This window comes from Gymnodraco acuticeps, unplaced genomic scaffold (genome assembly GCF_902827175.1).
Source record: "Gymnodraco acuticeps unplaced genomic scaffold, fGymAcu1.1, whole genome shotgun sequence".
Taxonomy (NCBI): Eukaryota; Metazoa; Chordata; class Actinopteri; order Perciformes; family Bathydraconidae; genus Gymnodraco; species Gymnodraco acuticeps.
This window is the reverse complement of record NW_022992130.1, coordinates 486,696-503,423: the sequence shown is the minus strand read 5'-3', so window position 1 is coordinate 503,423 and position 16,728 is coordinate 486,696. Positions and strand designations below refer to the sequence as shown.

At 41.1% G+C, this 16,728-nt stretch overlaps 1 protein-coding gene across 1 annotated transcript; it reads left to right on the top strand.

Annotated features, from left to right (window-relative positions):
• The first annotated feature begins 669 nt into the window (after positions 1 to 669).
• On the top strand, positions 670 to 16,334 carry LOC117538178 (golgin subfamily A member 7B-like). The gene is made up of 5 exons (XM_034203738.1): positions 670 to 786; positions 5,645 to 5,770; positions 6,609 to 6,761; positions 11,206 to 11,307; positions 12,701 to 16,334. Exons 1-5 carry the CDS (start codon positions 775 to 777, stop codon positions 12,785 to 12,787), a joined length of 480 nt encoding a protein of 159 aa, XP_034059629.1. The 5' UTR covers positions 670 to 774; the 3' UTR covers positions 12,788 to 16,334.
• Positions 16,335 to 16,728: the final 394 nt, after the last annotated feature.

Genomic DNA, 16,728 nt, shown 5'->3' with positions numbered 1-16,728 from the left:
AACACAGCATGACAACTTTGCACCAAGGATGGCAGAGTTGGCTAGAGGAAACACTGGATGACGAGCAATGTGTTAATATAAAACATAGGCTTCAAATTAAATACATTTGAGATTGATAAAATAAGATTGATGTCTTTGGGGGCATTTTCCTTCACTGGTGATTTAATACTGAACTCGTATTTTTTTTTTTTTAAATCTCTGGTATCAGTATAGCACTTCTGAATGCTCTTATTGAGTTTTGCTTTGATAATACTCTCGCAAAAGTTTCTATAGTAAAGCTACTCAATGTGTGAAGGATTGCATCTGTAAACATTACGTTTGATTATGTATTTGCCTGTTGTCTATCCTTCAAGTGAATAACTGAGGTGCTTGACTGGTCGCAAACAGAAACCGAAACTAGGCACTTGTTTGAATTATTAATGATCAATGAAATTATTAATACCCCACAAAAAGAAATATTCATTCTTATGAATATTTATGTTACCACTGATTAGTGTTTTAAAAGTCTGACCTTGAGGACTGAAAAGGACTGAGGGCAAATAATGTTCGGTTTGTGCTTTTATAAAAAAAAAATGTATGTAGCCTAATTAGCATGTAGCCTAATTAGCATATTCCCATCACTGCGAATCTAATCTAGTCGCAGTGTGCGCGCTCAGTCACGTAAAAGCACGCGCCCTCGTTCTCCTGCTCTGTAGTCGCGGTGTCCCGCACAGCACGAGCACACGGTAGTCTCTTTCAACACGGGACAGATCCTCTGTACTTCATTACTGCAATATGGCGAGAGAGGTAAGAAATGCGTCTCATCCGCTGCCTTTTCTCTTGTATTTCATGAACAAAACCCGAAAATGATGTCCCTTCGTTTTTTATAAGAAATGCAGTCTTGTAAACTGAATGTCTTGCTTGCTGTTCCTCCGATGCATGTGGTTTCTCGTGGTTAATGTTAATTGTGAATTCAATCTTTTCCACCGCTTGGACTTCTCTTCTTGTGAATTGAAACTGAAATATCAGAGAGTCTTGCCAGGTTATCTTCAAGTATGAACATATTTTTCATGCAGAAGCTCCATTGCATTTACTTTCACTCTACTTTTTGAGCTCTGTACTAACAGATGCATATACTGCAGATATGCATATTTTTTCATACGTAGTGTTTTTTTCTTGCATGGTCAATTAAGAAAACAAATGTCCTCCAGTTAGAGAATATCCAGTAGGCTCGAAGATGAGGAGGCTGATGGTGTGCTGAAGATGATGGAGCAGTCAGCACCATGGACAGGGACAGCCTCTCTCTGTCTTTCACACTGTCACTTCGAAATTGTCTTGACAGGAATGTGTCCTTGCATTTTAAATGAGCCACATAGTGAATCAGCTTTCCAATTCCCAGCTCTCATAAATAGAGCCAACATGATTGGCAACTCTGAACAGCAGAGGCACAGCGTCCATGACAGAAATAGTATTGTTCAGGCAGTGTCATAGCACAACTCCAACAAACTGTGTTGCTGATGTATTTTTAGCCTCAGTAATGTCTGCTAGCTCTCAGGCCAGCATGCACGTCTTCCTCTCGTCCCCGTTGTGTCCTTGGTGATGTAACCATCACGCTGAAGACATAATCTGCTTTAGTTATCATAATAATGATCTCCCTGGAAGAGCCATTTCTTTGCAAGATTGAGCCAGCGTATAGTTGTGCCAGCATACAGTACATGCATGAGTGTAAATGTGATCATATGTATGTGAACACACTAAACATGCAATTTATGAGTGAGTGAAGTTGTAATTCAAGCTTAATGGTGCTGCAGGTAAAGGTGTAGTGACAATAAGCTGCGCAGGATTCTTGCCAGATTTTTTCCGAGCCTGAAAGACATTGGCAGAGGGTCCCTGATTTTCCCTCTGGTGGTCTGCCAGCATCCCTGTCCAAGCCCCATCAATTACACACACGTGCATGCACACAACTCAAAATGCACATGCACACAAACACACCCAGTCGGTGCAACCAGGAGAGATTTTATGTCCAAGGCGCCATGACATATTTAATGTGAACAGGCTGCTGCAGTTTGTAACCATCAGTGATTGGAGTTAGAGATGAGCAGCACCCAGCTCTCGGTCTCTCTTTTATATTATATTAAAACTCATTCTTTGACATTTTCGTGTATGCCAAGTCAGCAAAGGACCATGTTAAGTGACTGAGTATCACTTAGCTCATCCTGCAGACTATTTGTGCTGCGTGGACGCTCTCTGGATCCATTAAGTCCACCAATTCCAGACCCTCCTCGCCTGTAGGCTATAGCCCTGGCTCAGCATACACTGTTGATGAATAATGTGTTGAACCAGTAAACATCAGAGGCTGGCTTAGGCTCAGCTGTCCACTGAAACAATGCTCCACCTTTATCCAACAGAGATTTCCTCTTTCAGCTTAGTCACTGATCTTCCTCCAGATGTCATGGAAAGGTGACAGTTTTGTCAACACTGTCTTAAAATTAAACGATTTATAGACATACAGTATGGCTAGCGTTGCTTGGCAGAAAACAGGTCAAATGCTGCTCCAAATGGCAGAAAATCAGTTGAACAGATGACAAGAGAGCTGAAAAATACTAGCTTGGAGACAAGAATGAAACATCTGACTGAGTGTATTTACTGTGCATACTGTAATTGTGTATGCCCTTTGCATTGCTGCCCAATGGCACTCACCCGTGCTGTCGTTTTACATTGTTTGAGTCAGAGTGACGAGACTATGAAACATGTCATGCATTAAGAGTTACACAGACCCCAATATCCAGGCTGGAAGTCAGAGATAGGGAAGGGTATCTGAGTAGGAATGACAATGAAAATATGTGATTTAGTGACATCCATCCATGGCTGGATAGTGGAACTGATGTACTCTACAGTAGTTTGGTTCTTGGTGTTTTTTTTGTCTGGTGAGCCAGTGGCTTGTAAAATACATTTGTTTCTTTTGTTTGCTAAATTCATGATGTTTTTATGAACCTCTAAACTGGTTATAAGTCCTCCCTCTTTTTCTTATTTTATTTCTTCAACTGAGTACATTTCATTTTGCAGTTAATCAATGTGCAAACTAGAAGTAATGGATGTGTGGGTGGTAGGAGAAGTTAGACAGAGCTGCATGATGCACAGCTTCTTAATAGTCCTGTGTGATCAGTGTGACATTTTAACATTGCTGTCTGCTTGTGTGCTATACTTAGACACAGTAATAGGCTGGATTTGAACCCTGATCTCCCACGCAGAAAAGTAAACATCAGATCTCTGCCAACAGAAAACATTTATCTTTAAGGCTCTAATGGACAGAGTTTTGACCACTCTGCCCGGTAACATCAACACAACATGACCAAATAAACATTTTATGTTTACGTTTTCTATTAACAAAACAGTGTAGGTGTTGGAGGATTTGGGCAGTTGAAAGTTATTTGAGAGTGGGCACCACATTTAGGACCAAGTTATAACAATGTAGATGCTATGACCCACATCTATAAACCATCAATCAGAACATGACATGAAATGACACAGAAGACACTGGCAGGCACAACCAGTCAGTTGTGACCTTTAACTAGGACATCCCCATTGGACGAATCACTTTTAATTTGGTCACACAAGTGTCCACGTTTGTTAAAAATCATGGGATTGTCTGGAGAGATGTTCTTTGAAGATGTCTTTTTGAAGAAATAAAGGGACATGTTTGATTGGCCGCCACACAGACTCATGACGCTTGCTTGCTTTGCTCAGCTGGGAGCTACATGTAGCAGAGAGATGTAAGAGGGAGGTCAGTGGGTCAACAACGAGTCAAAACACACTGTGATGTCCCACTGGCCTGAAAGCTGAGCATGTGACAGTGCAGTTCAAGCTGCTGGGTTTCAATCTGGTCTGAACTTCTGTCAACTAAAGTGTCAGCATCCTTCTTCCTGTGTATTTGTTTCCTCAGACCTTATTTTCTTTACCTTTTTCCATCTTCATTTCCTCCCTTTCTTTTCTCACATCTTTTCAACTACAGTATCTTATTTCCTTCCTTAGGGACTTCCATAATTCCTCATCTCTTTCTTTGTTTTCCTTCCTTTCTTCTTTTTGTTTGTTCTTGCTACCCTCCATTATCTCTTATTTATTTTTTCTAACAATCCTGAAGCTTAAAAATCTACACAACTGGACCTGGATATCAGGTTTCAATCCTTCAGCAAACAGAACTATTAACTGCTAATATCTGTTTGAAGTAAACAAGTTAAAACTACTCAATTAAAAAATTGAATGCGAGACCTCCTCACCCAAAACAAATCTCACAGTGACGAACAAATTACCCGTATGTATCTTTTGTTTATCTCACTCGGCAAAATTATTCTTACTTGGATAAAGGATTCTCAATCGTGTGCTGATAATTGCTTCTATTAATAGAGTGACTTGTTGTTCATCATGATGGCCTGAAGGGAGGAGGAGGAGGAGGAGGAGGAGGAGGAGGAGGAGGAGGAGGAGGAGGAGGAGGAGGAGGAGGAGGAGGAGGAGGGTGTTTTTTGAGATGAAAAACGCAAAAAGAAGGATATTCAAAGCTCTGGCAGACAGAAAGATCTATTGGCAGTGAGATGATTTTGGCTTTTGGCTGATAAATATAGCTGCTTGGATGCTATTCTGGGTTGTGAGTGATGTACTCTATATAGAGATGAAAGGCTGGCACTGTACTATGTCTGCTTACTTGGAAATGACTCTCTCCTGCTCAGGCAACCTCATAAACTGAAAATATGCTTGCTCTTAATTATAACAACACTGCAGTAGCTGGACAAATGATCCACAGAATACAATGTAGTGAATATAATAAGCCAACAACTACAATATGGCCGACACATTCTGGGAAATATGGAGCAGAAATAAAGTTTGAGGCTCTGAATTAAAAACATGCTTATCTGTGTTATACTCAAATTTCACACACGCTTTTTGTTCATTCCCTTCTCCCTCCCTTTACTCTCCTATTGTATCTCTAATTGCCATCCTCTTGAGGGGAGTCATTTATATCAGCAGGGGGCATGTTACATTGGCCCACTTGGTTGCTGCTTTATTCCTCTCAGGGGAATGACTGTTTGGGTGTAAAACACTCCACTCGGCACCAAAGTGCTGCAAAAGGATGTCTTTCAAAGTGTTATTACTGCAATTGGGTCCATTGATGCTGGAGGAATGAAGTGTTGGTGTAGTAACACAGTACCATTCTCACACTGTGTAGCCCTTATGTTCCTGTGTTGTCAAGAAAAACCCTGAAAACCATCACCATTTTAACGTATAATAAAGAATGTATCTTAAATACAACTGATATGTTAATGGATCCAAGCCAGTGGAAGAACAAACCACTCTGACATTGTATTAAGACTGCCACTTAGTCACTTTAAGATGCAATTGTTCTGTGTATGAATTGAATGTTGTACTGTGTATGGTGATTGTTATTTTACTTTATTATCATCATCCAGTGCCAAAGCCAAATTCCCATTATATGTATATTTAATGAAGAATACAATATTCTAGTCTGAATGAACGTTGTGAGAGGGTTTTTGAACACTACACACAACACCAAATCAAATAGACCTATTACTCTTGTACGATTATGTATATAAATACATTTTGAACCACAAATTGAACACGTGTGCTTTTCTCCTGTTGTCTATCTGCTCAGTTTCATAACCTTCAGGAGCTGAGGCACAATGCATCGCTGGTCACCAAGGTGTTTGTACAGAGAGACTACACTGAAGGAACCGTGTGCCGCTTCCAGGCCAAGTTCCCCTCTGAGCTCGACAACAGGGTGAGCACAAACACACTTGCTGTATACACACATCCAGGCAAAATGTAATATGTTGACCAAAACCCAACTCACCTGAAGCAACACCCCCGTTCTCTGATACTGAAAGAGTGATAGTCCAATATAGCCTAATAAGATCAAAATGGTGCTTCCCAATATGAAAGAACAGGTGTGAGTGATGGCTGTTGGTTTGTAAGGTATTTCCAACCCACAAAAGGATACAAACTTTGAGCTTTAATGTCCTGCAGTTCTAACTCAGTGTAAAAAAACAGTATAAGTATTAGAAATGTATTCAAAATCTTTTGATCCTCAAAAGAAAGTTGAATCTAATGAAGCCCTTCTGCTTTTTTACACTCACTTTAGGCTCTGGAGAATTGGTGCTGTTTATTTGCTCTTTTCACCTTTCCACATTAGCATCTGTGAATGCTGTTATGTTGGGGTATTATTGTAGATTTGTCTAGTAATTACCATCTTAGGCAGACAGTCCACATAAACAGAGCAAAAAGGAAACATAAACACAGAGAGAAACACAGTGGGAGTCAGTGCAAAGGGGCCATTAGTGAGCGTTTTAAATGTAATGTTGTGCAAACCACTACCGACTGCTGTCACAGTTTAAAAATTTATCTTTTCATGTATATTTCTTCTTAATTTTCACGTGACGTTTGTTGATAAATTCTCTGACAAAGCAGGAGTACTTTGGGTTGAGCAGCTTGCAGCTGGTGTGTTTGGCAGGTCGTTTTATAGCGGAACAGCCTGTTCCCACTGTTATGCCAGAAGACTTTCACAGTCCTTATGGTGTGTGCATGTCCCTACCTGGATGTCTGTTTGTGTTTGTAAGTAGATTGAGCGAACCTTGCTCGAGGAGACGGTGAAGACGCTGAACTCTTATTATGTGGAGGCAGAAAAAATCGGGGGCCAGTCGTACCTGGAAGGATGTCTGGCCTGTGCAACAGCTTACATCGTCTTCCTCTGCATGGAGACACGCTATGAGAAGGTACTGTCATACATTTCTCCAAACCACTTGTGTACCTGAAGGAACATTTAACTTTGTATCAATGAAAATATGGCTGCACATTAGGTTTGGGAAATATGTGTTGTAACAATGGTTTGGTAAACTGTTGTTTAGCTTTACACGGGTCATAAGGCACCATTTGTTACTTTGGACACAGCTAGGCAAGTTTCTTCCCCCTGATTCTAGTCTTGTTGCTAAGATAGGCCCATGGGTATTTTTTTACTGAAGACATGTTGTTATTTCACAGCAGGAAAATCTCCGGTGTTAATAATAAAGTTCGTAATGGCTGCATTTAATTTTGCTCCTTCAGTTTCAGGGTCCTGGTGTTATTCATCCTGGCTCACTGTCCCACCTCTATGGCTTACTGGGAGACTTGAATAGAGCAGAGCCATCGATCATTTTATTGGTAACACCGGTGCTTTTCCTGCTATGAAAAGTGAACATTTCTGCTGTGGAAAAAGCCCATTGCCTTAGGAATTTGCGCAATGCAGGCACAGTGGTTGACGCCTGACTTTCCCAATGACGATTAATAAAACAAAATATTCCATCTTATCTTCAGCAAATATTTCTTATCTGTTGAATTATTCCTTGGAGCTTTCTTGAGAGTACACACTTTTTTTATATCGCTTGTTTTAGTATTGCTTCCCAATGATCTTCTTTTTCCTGCAGCTAAATAGATCTCTTATAGAAAACATGATCATTATTCAAGAGGCCCCTCTTAAGTCTTTTAGAACAACGTATGGATTGCAGAAATCTAATAAGGCCTTAAAGGGCAAACCCTGTTAGTCGCAGTGGACTGACACTGTGAATATAAAAAAATATATAAATATCCATTCATCCTTTTTCTGATCCGAGTATCCTGTTGAGGGTGGCAGGTGGATACAAATGATATTGTAACATGTACTGGATGAGAGCAAGGTTAACCTATGCTGAAATATATCACATATGGATGAAAGGAAGAAACTAGAAGACCTGGAATAAATATATGCACACCCAGCATGCCAACTGTGCTGCCATGATAAATATGTAATCATTATGGAATTTTGTTATTAAAATATTAAAGTCAGCAAGGTAATTGAGTGGATCTGGATGGGTTACATTGACCTCCACCTTATAAGAATCCAGAAGGTCGCCTGGTACTTGGAAAACCCCCAAAATTAGGAGATTACACTCGATTCTCTCTCAGCTGTTCGTCCACCTGTGTGCTGGTGCACAAGGCATGGCACGCCAACTGTAACGTGACATTTACCTGCAGCAAAACCAAGATGTTCATCTTGAGAAAGGGCAGGTGACTAAACCTCTTTGTTGCAGCATGTCGCTACATGAGATGGAACACATGCACACACACACAATCCCAGACACATGCACAGGGAGTTTGATTAACCTTTTGTGACTTTGTCGGTTGTTTTAGATTAAACTAGAGTGGCGTGAAGTCCCAGCATGCCTCTGTGTTCTGATCGTTGCCACCCGCAACATTCATCTCCCTAGTTTTGTTGCATTCTGTAAACATTTCTTTATCAAAGCAGTACAGAGATACTGGAGCTTGACCTAGGAGCACAAAAGGACTTGTTGCTGTCATGAAGCCATGCCGCAAACGCATTGGTCTGAGCCTGCTTTCATCTCCTCGTCAGCTGGGTGCCGCCTTCCCATTGAGACGTTAAGATGCAATCAAACACAAAGGAAAGCTGTTTATTTACTTGTTTAACTTAACAATCTTGGATGAATGATGTTGCGACTAACAATGATAAAATATAAAACACAAGTTGATGACTGTGGGTGTGTGTGTGTGTGTGTGTGTGTGGTGTGTGTGTGTGTGTGTGTGTGTGTGTGTGTTTGTGTGTGTGTGTGTGTGTGTGTGTGTGTGTGTGTGCTGTGTGTGTGTGTGTGTGTGTGTGTGTGTGTGTGTGTGTGTGTGATGTGTGTGTGTGTGTGTGTGTGTGTGTGTGTGTGTGTGTGTGTGTGTGTGTGTGTGTGTGTGTGTGTGTGTGTGTGTGTGTGTGTGTGTGTGTGTGTGTGTGTGTGTGTGTGTGTGTGTGTGTGTGTGTGTGCTGTGTGTGTGTGTGTGTGTGTGTGTGTGTGTGTGTGTGTGTGTGTGTGTGTGTGTGTGTGCTGATAAAGAGGCCACACACCAGAGAGCGTGGATCAGTGTGCAGATTCATTGGAGCACCCAGAGCCCTTGATGCTTACATCTCACCCTATCAAAGGACACTGATTGCTCCCAGCATGTCAGAACAGATACATGTGCACACAAGCGTTCAGAAAGCTTCCCTCACACACAGCATGTGCCCTCATCTCCCATTTGTTGTTCTTCTATTATTCACAAGAATGTGCCTGAACACTCGGGTTTCAGTCAGACACACATAATTCCCTTTATATTGCACTTGGTGACATAAACAACTTTCTTTCTTGCAGAGGAATAAACACTCGCGGTATGCATGTGAAACAGACTGTGACACCTTCGCTTCCTAGGCGATATACACACACTCTTAAAGCTTTGTCTAGAAGGGCTGTAACAGACAAGCCAGCACAAAGTGGCACAGCTTGAGTACTTTATTTAGCTGAAGTGACACAATTGGCTAGCCGTGACACGGTTGGCCTTTCGGGCCACAATAAATAATAAGGCTCCTCTCTATGATGCTGTATTCTCTTTGATGGAGTTATAAAACAAGACACAATATTGATACCTTAACCTGACATAGATCTGACTGATTTAAGGCAGCACAATGGAGCAAACCGCTGCCTTTTGATGGCTTTTCACTGAGAAATGTACTGTGTTGTTTTCTCCTCAATGTTAAATCTTTCCAGGCATTTCATTGAAAACACATCTTCTTTTTTGTCTGCCAGTTGGAGATAGAAAGAAGTATTCTTCTGTGATTTTGGTCTCCTCTAGCAGGGGTCACTATATTAGCAGCTGTGCCTGCAGCTGTAACAGGCTTTTGACATCCCAGAGGAGCGCTGCTCAGTGTGTTGCTCACTCTCTATTGTTTTAACCTGTCAATGCTGACCTTTAGTTAACTCAAATATGTGGAAGTGAATATTTCATGTTTAATACATCAGAAACAAAAGTTTTTACATCCCCAATACAGCATACTTCAAGTGATTGCTGTAGTTGTTCTACGGATTCTATTGTTGTTGTTTTAACCATCAATTGTTAACAGAAAATCCCTTGGAAAGAAAGACAAGTAATGAGACATGTTTTAAACAAACCCCTATGTTAGCCTGACTTTCAGGTGCCATCAATGTCAGGGTCGCATCCTAAAGTTGTAGACAATATGGTTAAACTGATTTCTCATTGTATATACAGTAGATAATGTTGTGGTCTTTTTTCTTAAGTGATACAAATGTGTGTTGTCTTAGTAGAGACCCCCAGATGTGCTTCAAATTGCCTCTCTCTTTAGGAGTGGTGACAGCAATGTCAGTGAGGCCCAGAGGAGCGTGGGTTGGCTGATTGACATGGTTAGGCAGAGTGTAGAAGAGGCATGGCACATCAGCCTTGTTGATGTCCACAGAGGCATATCTGAGGCTGAATAAGCTGCTCTAATGATGCCACTTTGGCTATCATCAGTCCATTTAGCATCTCCACGCATCAGTCAGGAGTCATTTGGCTGCTATCAGCGGGACCATGGGACTGCTTCCCAGTGCTACGGTTTTGTTAAACTCTCTAAACAATGTGTGTAGTTGTAATGCGTAGAGTAATGTAATACAGGCATGCTTGTTTGAATTTCTGTGCCGAGGCATGGTCTGAAATTGGTGCTCAGCTTCACTCCACTGCTGTTCTTGGGTATTTAGCACACATTTGATCCAATACTCACTTGCAAAACTGAGATATACAGTAAGTCCAGTGCCAATGCAATCCAAATAAACTGTCCACCTCGCATTGTATAGTGTTTCCGAATTGACCCGACAGTTAACCAAGGCATGACATTTAGCCCGGGAGAGCCATATTTGGAATCAGGAACCATGGCTTCCAAATGGAAAACTTCAAAAAGAGAAAAGCTCAAGCTTGTACTTTTTACTAAACAAATACATACAGCCTTGCTTGACATGAGTAGCATAGAAATATGTATAAAATAACTTCCGTACTTAGAGCATAATATAATTACTTTGAGTTTAGATTATAATGTTCAGGAAAAATAGAGACAGGTAATGAGTTTCAGTATTGTATGCGGTTAGTTACTGCAGCCCGGCCATGGTTTGGCGTGTTTTTATCTACATGGTTACACAGAGTGCACTTTGAAAAGCAATATGCAGGTAATGGGTCCCCTGTTAGAATGTCTGTACAGATTATTTTCTGCTGGATCACATCTTAGGCTTGTTTCTTTAGGTTTTCACTATGCCTCCAATGGTTCTAATCAAATCTTGATTGTCTCCAAATGTACCTCTGTCCTTTTTCTTACCCCTCACCAACCCTCTTGTTTTACTCCAGGTGCTGAAGAAGATATCGGGATACATCCATGAGCAGAATGAGAAGATCTACGCTCCTCGAGGACTGCTGCTGACAGATCCCGTAGAGAGAGGAATGAGAGTTGTATCCTTCACTCATCTGCTGCCCAAGAGTGTTAAAAAAGAATAACAGTCAGTGATATAAAGACTGAGATGAGGTTGCAGAATTTGGGAGTTTGCAGAAACCAGGCTTCAGGAAAGGTGACTAGTTAGAATCAATTGAACTACTAGCATCATGTTAGTTGGAAGAATTAAAAAGGAACACTCTTTTCTCATAAATGAAGGTACCCTTGAACAAGGCACTTAAACTCCAGCTGCTGCAGAGGAGCTGTTCAATGGCCAGCTGTCATTCCCAGGAGTAAATTTAAAGGAGGGCAGACCTGAAAAAAGCACACATAAGATGTCTTTTGACGAGAAAAGGTGAAAAGGTAGTGATGTGATGAATCAGCAGCCTGAGGTGTGTATGCACTTGCGGTTCTGTGTTTTGTTTGCTCAGGACATGTTATTTTTTGCTGTGCCAAAACAGGGTGGTCTATCACAATCTTTTCAAATGTTTCTAACTCTTCACGAGGCTAATTTTATGGTATTTTATAGTTTGCAGAAGAAGCCAGATGTGAACATCTCTTTGTTAGTTGGAGTTAACCCAACAAAGTTCCTCATGAAGTTAAAAGTCAAAAGGAGAGAGAATGTATCCAGTAGACCATCACATAAACAAGCTCCATGTCACAGGGCCAACCTATTAGCCAACACACCCCTGTACAATATAGTCTCTGTTCGTGGATGATAGAGACCTCAATTCCCCAAAAACCAGCACAACATGTGTCTCACTTCTACCTCTTTTACATGTTTCAACATACTGTGATTTGACTCAAAAACCCTCGAGTTGACAAATCTGCAACTTATAGTTTTGAGAAGTTCTGGGGTTTATTTTTTACTTGTCATGAGCTGTTCCAGATTCTACAATCTTGTTCAAGCCAAAACAAGATGCAATTGTATTTGGAGCACATTGGAGACAATCTGAGACAGGAGATAAGCATTACCAGGAAACTTGGGATGCAGAGCGGGGCAGGAAGCAGACACACACACACACACACACACACACACACACACACACACACACACACACACACACACACACACACACACACACACACACACACACACACACACACACACACACACACACACACACACACAGGGACTTCTTCTGTTTGTTTGTTATAAAACACTGAGCTCTCAAGTAGCAAATGTTCACAAGCCACCTCATCTGAGATTAAGTGTTTATTTTTTGTGCACACCCACATCAACATGGGATGAAATGTAGTGTGAGCAATACAGAAAGAGTGGTGGTCTGCTTTAGCTTTACACATTTAAGTGTGCAGAGGTTTTAAGTATGAAAGAATACAGGGCTTTTGTAATTGTAACTGTATTTGAATACCCTCAGTCATGATGATCCTTGACGTTCTCCCTGTCCTCAGCTGGAGATCAGTGTGTTTGAAGACCGGGGCTCGGGCAGCTCCAGTCCCAGCAGCAGCATGTCGTCGGCGGGCAGCAGTGCTCGGTGACTGGAGGGTCAGCGCCAGGATTACGGGTTCCACCACAGGGGCAGCGGGACGCTTACCAACATCCGCATGCTGAAACATGAGAGCACCAGGTTCTGAGACAGGTGGAGAGCATAAAAGACGAGGAGGTGATCCACAGCATTCACACTCTCCCTGCTTGGGCCTACAACCTCGAGAACAGGATCTGGCTTATACACAGGATAACAGAATAAAAACTAGTGCAGCAGCCAACTCTCATTAAGGGAACATCTCTCACTCTCCAATAGCTATCCAAACCGACAAACTCATGATTTACTTTCCTCCTATTTTTCCATTCGCCTTTTCTCTCATTCCATCTTGTCTGTTTCCATGAGTCACAGCATCTCTGTCGTAGGGATGATCCAGCGGGCTTAATCTTGATTAGGCTGGATGGCAATGCTTGATTGTTTTAACGAGGGTCTCTATCACTAGTATAAGTCTTAGGTCTGTGCAGCAGCTCTGAAGTCTGGAAGGAGGAAAGCCTCCTGGGGGAGCCATGTTCCCCTGTCTCGCTGAATGATTGTATTCACGTCAGGTGGCTGGCATCAGGCTCTTTGAATTCTGCTGTGGGACCCTCGGTTCTCTATTCTCTGTTCACACGCATTTGGCTTCAATATCAAACGGCGAACAAAGAGCACCTTGGATTATGTATTTATCTTTCTTGTTTACAGCAGTGGACCATAGTGATCCACATCAGAGCTGTAGGTTACATAAAGTCATACGAATGTACACAACCATGACCAATTACTCATACAGACACTAGCAAGGGGACATGAATGCACACGCATACACACACAGGGCTAAGTGTTCCTACACACAGATCCTGGCAGGTGTGGGGACACATTTTTCTGTGGTCTCAGCTCATTGGGAATGCAAGCAAACCTAGGCCCTGTTTGCCTGCTCTAGTTTCCCTGGTAGTGTGTTGGGTGTCTGTGTGTATCTGTGTGTATCTGTGTCATCAGTCCCAGCCTTACTGAGTGTAAGATTAAAGCCTGCTTTGTTAAAAAGACGTCAAAGACTAAAGATCAGTGTCTCTAATGAGAACTGACGACTGGCATCTTTGATTCAGGGAAGAGAAAACAGTGGGGAATGATGTTTCTACAGCGGGTTGTTGTCTGTCTACACTGCTAATGTAGATGCAAATACATTTCTAATCATACAAATACAAAAAGACATTCGATTCAGCCATAATATATTTGTTTCTGACAAGCACAGGAAATACTAAGAACAGAGCGCGATTTAAAATGTCTTTATCATCAGAGTATTCCGCTTCATTGATGCCATCTGTCATTTGTTATCAGAAATGTTGGGGTCAGTTTTTGTTTGTTTTTCTAAGTGAAACACAGTTATTGCTCCCTCTAGGGTCAGACAGAGGAAATTCTGCAATTCCCAAATGATAAATCCTTAAAACAATTGAGTGTAATGACAATAGTGGATTAAATCATTTCTCTCTCCTTAATGAAACGTACCTTTTAAACCGCTACTCATCCACCCTGCAGGCTTGTTTTTAAAACAATCTCCGCAGTACACACAAGACAATGAGAAGCATGGAATTGAGACAATGGGAAGCATATTCTGTTTCTCTTTGTGGGAAATAGTACATCCTGTCTGGCTTCTGTGTGAGTGGAGGCTTACAAGACAAAAGGTCATCACCATGTAGCAAACATGTTGATACCACCCACACAACATCAAGACATCACTGGAAAAAATAAGCCCTGTTTGATTGTCTAGTTTTTTTATTCCATGTTCCCAGTTTGTGTCTTTTACCATTTTCTGTTTTGTTTTCTTTAATCTCGCCTCATAACATCCTGTTTAAATCTACTCTGGGAGTGTAGCCCCTTTCCTCTACTTTAGCCACAAAGTTAGCTTTGATCAAAACCCCCCACTTGTCAGGTTGAAGTTAAACCGCTCACTGGAAATTTGTTTTAGAATTAAAGATGTTTTGCTGTAGTGGATCATTTAATTTCAACCAGACCTTTTCCTATCTGAATGAGATGAACCTCCAAATACTTTTTACCGCAGCAGTGGAGTGCCGTTGTGCTTGTGTTCAGCCTCCTGTTCTTTTTGATGCCTTCATGTTTCATGCCAGTGGAATGGATACCCAACCTGGGGCTGATGGATTGAATAAAAACTGACTTAACAGTGCCAATAAGCAAATAAAGAAGCTCAATGGACAATGTATAAACCCGAATGCGTACACACATTGAGTGTGTATGAACTGTACAGAAGAAGAACTTTGAATTGTACAGTACATGTACAGATAAGAAGTGGAAGGAAATGCCATAATGCTATTTAATTCCAAAATATCATTGTTGCCCAGTATTAGTCCCTCAATACATTTTCAATGTTTTGATATCCTCTCTAGTTTGGGCATCAAGTGACAGAGCAGCTATGAAAGCATATCGTCTGTACAGCTGTGTGCTGCTGTGAATCATCTGTACAAATGAAGATAACAATTAGTTATGTGAAAACTGTTGATAATGTAGCTTATGATAATGTTAGTAATAATAACAATGTAAGTTGTTATTGCATAGTGGGTGATGATTATCCTCAGGGGGGAGTCTGTGTGCCAAATTCAAAGCATAAAGCTCTTTAAAGGATATGTTAAAATGTACAAAGACATGTAAAGTTGTACGTTAAACGAATCTGAACCTATCCTTTAAGGTTGCGGTAAGAAATAAACACGGTGTCCCATATTTGAAGGCTTTATGTAGCTTGTTCTTTCAAGAGCAAGTTATATGATTAGTGAAGCGAACCGAGGGAGTGAAGGTTACAATATTTTATGTATTCTCATAAAAATATGAAAAATACATTGAGATTATCACGGAGCAGATTCAATGTTGAGTCTTAATCCTCTATCATGCTGACTATCAAGATAACCTCTATGCCAACCCTTGTCTTTAGAGGAGAAACTTGTGGGCCAAGTGATGATGTAAAGTCAATTTGTGTATGTTTATTCCCACGTGACATATTTATCTTGTACTGTATTTGAGAGTGCAGAACTGTTGAGTCCCCAGTAATGTATGTATGCTAGACTGTGTCAAGAAAGAGATGATTTATATTGCAATATAATGTCTTCCTCAAAGTGTAAAAGAGTATGTTTAGTGTTGGTACCAGCCTCTTGGAGTTGCTTTGAGTTCTGCATTGATGTATAATGCTGTGTGTGTGTGTGTGTGTGTGTGTGTGTGTGTGTGTGTGTGTGTGTGTGTGTGTGTGTGTGTGTGTGTGTGTGTGTGTGTGTGTGTGTGTGTGTGTGTGTGTGTGTGTGTGTGTGTGTGTGTGTATACACAGTGAGTGTCAGAAGTGAAATCCCTGAGCAACAAAACCCAGATTGGTGGTGCTGCTACTGTAGGAGAGAGGAATTGATATCTTATCTTGATACTATTTATGTGTTTACATCGAGTTATTTATTTGCTGAAATGGATTCAAATATTTTCTTTTCTCTTAAAGCCGATTATTATTCAAAGCCTGTGGAGAAGAGTTTCAGCTGTCTCCATGAGATGAATAAAGTGTCTGGAGTAGTAAAATGGAAGAGGATAATTGTGACTGCCGTTTGTTGTTAACAAGGATCCATGCTGCGTGTCTGCTCTGAGTTCATGTGCGGTAACACGAGGTCTGTCTCTTACACACATTTCTGTGTCCACAGAAGGAAACTCTTCGATGATGCCGAGTCATGTCACCTGAGGGTGGGACCTCCAGATGGTCCGGACTGGGAGGTAAACTCTCTGGCCACGAGCCTCAGCTTCCTCCCACCTTAGCTGGCGTAAAATGTAACTGAGTACATTTACTCAAGTAATGTACAGTTTGAGGTACTTTTACTTTTCTCCTACTTTAATTTTCTATCTTTTAAACTAAATAATGTACTTTTTACTCCACTACAGTTATTTGACAACAGTACCTATTGGTTACTTGGTACATCCAGGTTA